Here is a 6,005-nt window from a genome sequence, read left to right on the forward strand (position 1 = left end):
TTCTTTCTTTCTTTCTTTCTTTCTTTCTTTCTTTCTTTCTTTCTTTCGAGACAAAGCATTATTATTTGAGACAAAGGTCTCTGGACGAGCCCAGATCTCACCGACTCCACTAGCCCCAAGAATCTTCCTGCATCCATCTCCCCAACACCAGAATTACAAGTCCGTACCATCATGCTTGCATTCAGTTCTGAACTCTTAGGTCCTTCCATGGCAAGCGCTGTACTGACTGCAAACAACTCCCCATCCTGTTTGTTTTCAAGACAGGGTCACATGTAGCCAGGCTGTCCTTGAACCCTCTGTGTAGCTGAGGTTGACCTAAAACCAAAATGACCCTGACCTGACATTGACCTTCTGCTATGCTCTCTCTCTCTCTCTCTCTCTCTCTCTCTCTCTCTCTCTCTCTGACAGGTCTCATTATGTAGCCATGGCTGGCCTAGAACTCACAGCTACCTGCCTGACTGCTTCCTCTTCCACCTCAAAGTGCTGCGAGTGAAAGCATGAACCGCCATGCCTGGTAGTGGTGGTCTTTTGACACCAAACTGCTGGGCAGTTCCAACGCTGCCTCCCACTGTTTCCCGTTTGTCTGCAACCATGCTCAGCTCCGTTTTTCTCACCTAGAAATTGAGTATCCTAATAATAGCTCCTACCTCACAGGGAGCCCGTGTGACTATTGGAGGAATGGACAGCATCTAACACATTAGAACAACAGTACTGTACACAGAAAGAGAGACCTGAGAAAGAATCTTGATTGCGGCCCAGAGGAGTCACCCCGCCTTTCCAGCCACATCAAAGGAGACAGCTGTGTCAGCGCTTCTGCTGGGAAAAGCATCCTGATAAAAGGATTGTTTTGTTTTTTAAGGATTGCTTGCTCTCTCGGATGTTGAGGACTCAAGAAAGGTACCAAGTGCTTTGTAAATGTCCAAAGCCTACATTCTGCCTCCTGGTAAGGCCGACAGAGGTGGCCAGGACCTTGTTAACAGACACTTACTTAATTAGGGAAAAGACAAGCTAATTACCATGCATTCCATGCCTGCCAGCCTACACAGTGAGTTCCAGACCAGCCTGAGCTACAGTGAGAGGCCATCTCAACAAATAATGATAATTAATAATTCATATAATAATGTACATATAAAAACATGTTTAGAGACAAAACAACAAAATAATCTCCTATATACATAGCATCTTTTGTAGGAATATTGGAGTTTATGGTTTCCTTATACATTCTTCTACATGGTTCTATGCCATGGTATATTATATATTACTCCGTACTATACCATTCTATGCCTATACTATGCCTTGCTATATTATATTATACTTCCTCCTATTCACAGTATATTTCACAGAACTTCGGGATCTGCACCTCACATGCCATCTTGTTAGACACACAGCCCCTATCCATGCTCAGGCTGTCAACCCAAGTTAAACTTAGTGGGTCTCTCTCACACACACACACACGCACGCAGCAATACACATTGGGAAGAAGAATGGGTCCATCAGGAGTGGAAAGGGAACGGGGAGGGGGCGAAGAGGGCATAAAAATGAGCAATGTGCATTAGAGACAGGGGTAAAATTGTCAAAGACTATGTAGCCAGTTAATTTTTCAAATGCAGACTCCTGTCCTGACCTCGGATTCTCCCTTTCAACAAGAGCTCAGATGATCCAGCCATGTTTAAGTTTTAAAGACCTCGTCATGCTGTATTATACTGCACCAAAAGGCACGACAGTGGCCGGGCAAGGTGGTGCACACCTTTGGTGCCAGCACTCAAGAGGCAGGAGCAAGTGGATCAAGCCTAGTCTATACAGCAAGTTCAGGGACAGCCGGGAATACATAAAGAGACTCTGTCTCCATAAAATGAAATTAATTTAAAATAAAATAAAACAAAAGGCACCACACAGACTGGAGAGCCAACTGCCGTGAGGGCGTAGTTCAGTGGTAAAGCATTTGCTCAGCACTCACAAAGCCTTGTATTCAGTTTCGGGGGAGAGGGGTCGGTCTGCTGAGCAAGAAAGATGGCTCAGTGGTTAAGAGCCCTGGCTCCTCTTGCAGAGGACCTGGGTTGAGTTCTCACCTCTCACATGGTGGGTTACAAGTCTATAACTCCAGTCCTAGGAGGAATACAGTGCCCTCTTCTGGCCTCCGTGGGCCCTTCACACATTCATGCAGGCAAACGTATTCATAAAATAAAAATAAATATTTGAAAAAAGGAAAAGTCGTCTATTCTGGGAGTGGAGATGGAATACAATGGCAGAAAACCTTTGCCTGGAATGCTTAAGCCCCTGGACTGAGTCCTCAAAGCTGGGGCATGGGGGCATTAATGTGTGTTTATGCGTGTGTGTGTGTGTGTGCGCGTGTCTGTGCTTGTTTGTGTGTATCTGTGTGTCTGTGTGTGTATTTGCATGTACACGAATTAGCTACTGTGTTGATGAAAGCGTTGTGATAGCCTCTCACCTACTATAGAGTAACCTGTGAAGAGTTTGTTTGTTTGTTTGTTTGTTTTTCCTATCTCCATCATCCCCTGAAAGTCAGGGCGTGCGGAAAGAAGAGAAGAATGGGTCCAGACTGCCGGGGCGAGGTTACACCGTCTCTGAACCTTGCCATCTTGGCCAGGGGACGAAGCGAGCCTCCAGGGTGAGGCAAAAAGGAAGAAAAGACAACTCCGGCCACTTAGAAACAGAATGGGAGCAGGCAGCGAGTTTCTTCACAAGGGTTTCACAGAAGACAGTGTGTTCGGCTTCTCAAGAGGCTGTCTCGGCGATGTGGCTCTCTGTGCACGCCCTGTGGACAGCCATAAACTGTCAGGAAGACGTGCACACCCATTCCCATCTGGCTTTGCCTATGCTACAAGGGAAGAGTGGTAAGACAGTTCCGAGAACGCTCAGGTCTCAGGGGACCATGGTGGTGACAATACAGGAATAATTAAGGGTTTCCAGGGAAACCTGAGCCACAGCTGTGTCAAGAGCTCAACCCGACAGATATCTTCCTGTCCAGCTTGTGCTTAGCTGGAAGGGGCACAATTCTACATTATTAAGAGAGCAAACACAGCCCCTGACCTCTCTGCTGGCTTGCAGACCAAATAAGTTCTCTGTCACTCACCTTGGGGACTACAGACCTCATAAAGAATTTCCTTTTCCAGGTTCTGCAGCGACTCAAAATTTTCTTCATGGTACACTTTGTCCTGGTCGTTAGTGATCTCCAAAAGCTGGGCTCTCCGGGCCTCTCCCACCCCGATAGCAAAAATAATTATGTTTCTGTCCCTGAGGGCTTTGGCTGGGGGGCCTACATTATCCTGGGAGACCCCGTCGGTGATCACAATCAAATACTGATGAGTGCTAGGTCTCCCTCCTCTTGAACTGTCAAAAAAAGGCAGCGTGAAATTCAAGGCTTTCCCAGTACGGGTCCCGTCGTTCATCTGTTCCACGCCCCAGATGGCTCTGCGCATGTCCACCTTTGAGGCATACCGGTGGAGAGTGAACTCTTCCCGAGCAACGGAGCTGAACTGCAGAAGGCCGATCTGAATCTCATCAGCACCAATATTAGACTGGTTCACCATCCTCTCCATGAATTCCTTCATCTTTTCGAAGTCGTTAGGGGCGATGGACTCTGAGCCGTCCATCAAGAAGATGATATCAGCCTTCTGGCTCTTGCAGCCTGAGGGCAACACGAGAAGACATTTGGTCAGAACCTGGAGGCACTGGATCACAAGTCCCCAGCGACAATCAAGGGTAGCGTATACACAGCACAAACAAAACTATTTTTAAAAGGAGTGAAGATTAGTCAATAAACTTTCTGCAACGCAGCACAAACTAGTCTCAAAATAAGACACGGCCGTGGGATAAAGATATAAAATTTGACCGGCTTGGTTTATTCCAGGTCACTGTCACTCTGAGCTCAAAACTCAGCCCGTGAATTACAGAAGCAAATAAAAACCATTCAAGTAATTAAAGATCCATTAAATAGACTTTAACTTTTTTTTTTTTTTGACTGTATCAGTGCTAGAGGCCCTGGCAAGGTGACCATGCTCCTGTAAATAACCTCTCTCATCCATGTTCCCATCGCAGCTCCTGCAAAACTCACTGGGTTGCACACAGAGGAAAAGGGAAAAAAATAAAAAAGAAGAAGAAACATAAAAACAGAAGGGAAACAGGAATAAAAAAAGGGGGGGGGATCAGCAGAAATAAAAGGAAGAAAGAGAGACCAAAGGAGTAATTACAATCAAAATCTATACCTATATAAAATATCATGATAAAACCCCATTATTGTGTATAATTCGTAAATGATCATTATTTAATTCTTACCCTCTGAGGAGCAGATGTCCCGAATGACTTCCTGCTGAATATTTGTCAAGGAGTCAAACTCATATATGAAGAACATCTTGTTGCTTGCTATTTCCTTAAGCTCGGCTGTATTAGCATCCCTTACGCCAATGGCATAGATGTTGACTCCGACGTTCCTCAAGATCTGTGCAGCCTCAGCCACCGGGTCTGAAGACTGACCGTCAGTGATGACGATGAGGTACCGGGCAACACCGATTCTGGCAGTGTTTTCGAAGACCGCGGCCATTTCTCTTAAGGCCTCACCGGTTGTGGTACCTCCTCCTTCCTGCTGTATGTCGTCAATGGCTGTTCTCAGCTCTGCCATGCTGGCATGCTGGCTGAGTAAAAACCGGCTGATAATTCTGTCTGAGTACTGAACGACTCCAAACCGTACTCTGTCAGGCCCAATGTGGAACATCGTGATCACCTCCTTCATGAAATCCTTCATTTCAACAAAGTCTGTTGGTCTGATGCTGCCAGATCCATCAATGAGGAAGTAAATGTCCGCCTTCTCCACATGGGGACAACCTGGCCAAGGAGAAGAAGCCACAGCCCAGTAGTACAGAATGTCAGGAGGATGGATGTAGCCAAAGCCCACTGATCCCTATCACCTCCCTACCCCCTCAGCACCCATAATCCCCTGAGCATGGAACATCATAAGTCTCATACTAAGCAAACCATAATGCCAGGAGGGAGGCTAGCAGCAGCCACTGGCCAACCGGCAGCATGGCTGGTTAAATGCCCCAGCTCTTAGCAGGGTTTGGTGGCGCAGGCCTTTAAATCCGAGCAGGAGGCAGAGGCAGGTGGATCTCTGTGAGTCCAAGGCCAGCCTGGTGTACATAGTGAGTTCCAGGGCTGTATACTGAGACCCTGTCTCCAACAAACAAACAAACACAACATGTGTGTGCACATATGTATATTGATACAGACAGACTGACATACCCCAGCTCCCTCACTCTTGGGTATGACAATTCTTAGGTGAGGTGCTCATAGCTTCCCTGAGGTCCCAGGAGAACTGGGTCGGAATTTTCCTGCAGCTAAACCTTAGGTTAACTCTCATACCCTACTTGCTATATTCCCTTATTCGCTCAAGTCTCTACTCCCTTCCCAGAGTCCTTTTAGCTCAGCCATGCAGACAAGCCACTGGCACCCCAGTGTTCTTCACCTCTAAGCTTTTTCTCAAGGCCCTGGGTTAAAACCTTCTGAAACTATAAACATGATGGATCACCAGCCTCAAATAACCAAAAACCTACGAGTACCACCAGAGAGCATCTGAGGCCTACAGCAGAGATTCCCACCTACCTAACGTCTCCACCATTGTATTGGAAAAGTGTGCAATTAATGGCTTTCTTTGTTCTGATACAATTAAATTTCATCATATTATTACGATATCGGAACCTGGAGTTTGGGGTAGCCTGAATCTGTGTCCCTGTGTGTGGTGGTTAGAGTAAGACTGCCCCCCCCCCGTAGGCTCATATATTGAACGCTGTGTTGCCAGTTGGTGGACTATTGGGAAAGATTAGAAAATGTGGCCTTACTTGAGAAGGTGTGTCACTGGGAGTGGGCTGTAAGGTTTCAAGAGCACCAGGTCCAATGTCTGTGTGTGTGTGTGTGTGTGTGTGTGTGTGTGTGTGTGTGTGTCTTTATCTATCTATCTATCTATCTATCTATCTATCTATCTATCTATCTAT

General features: G+C 46.4%; 1 protein-coding gene across 1 annotated transcript in view; it reads right to left on the reverse strand.

Moving 5' to 3' along the window:
- The window catches only part of LOC129693156 (collagen alpha-4(VI) chain-like), a 112,853-nt gene that overhangs the window by 75,983 nt on the left and 30,865 nt on the right, over positions 1–6,005 (reverse strand). Inside the window, exons 9-10 of the mRNA XM_055629840.1 lie at positions 4,297–4,842; positions 3,095–3,649 (exon numbers count right to left, since the gene is read on the reverse strand). Coding sequence (XP_055485815.1) covers positions 3,095–3,649; positions 4,297–4,842 — 1,101 coding nt within the window. The remainder of the gene's footprint in view (positions 1–3,094; positions 3,650–4,296; positions 4,843–6,005) is intronic.

Source organism: Psammomys obesus, unplaced genomic scaffold (assembly GCF_907164565.1).
Source record: "Psammomys obesus unplaced genomic scaffold, mPsaObe1.curated_primary_1811, whole genome shotgun sequence".
NCBI lineage: Eukaryota > Metazoa > Chordata > Mammalia > Rodentia > Muridae > Psammomys > Psammomys obesus.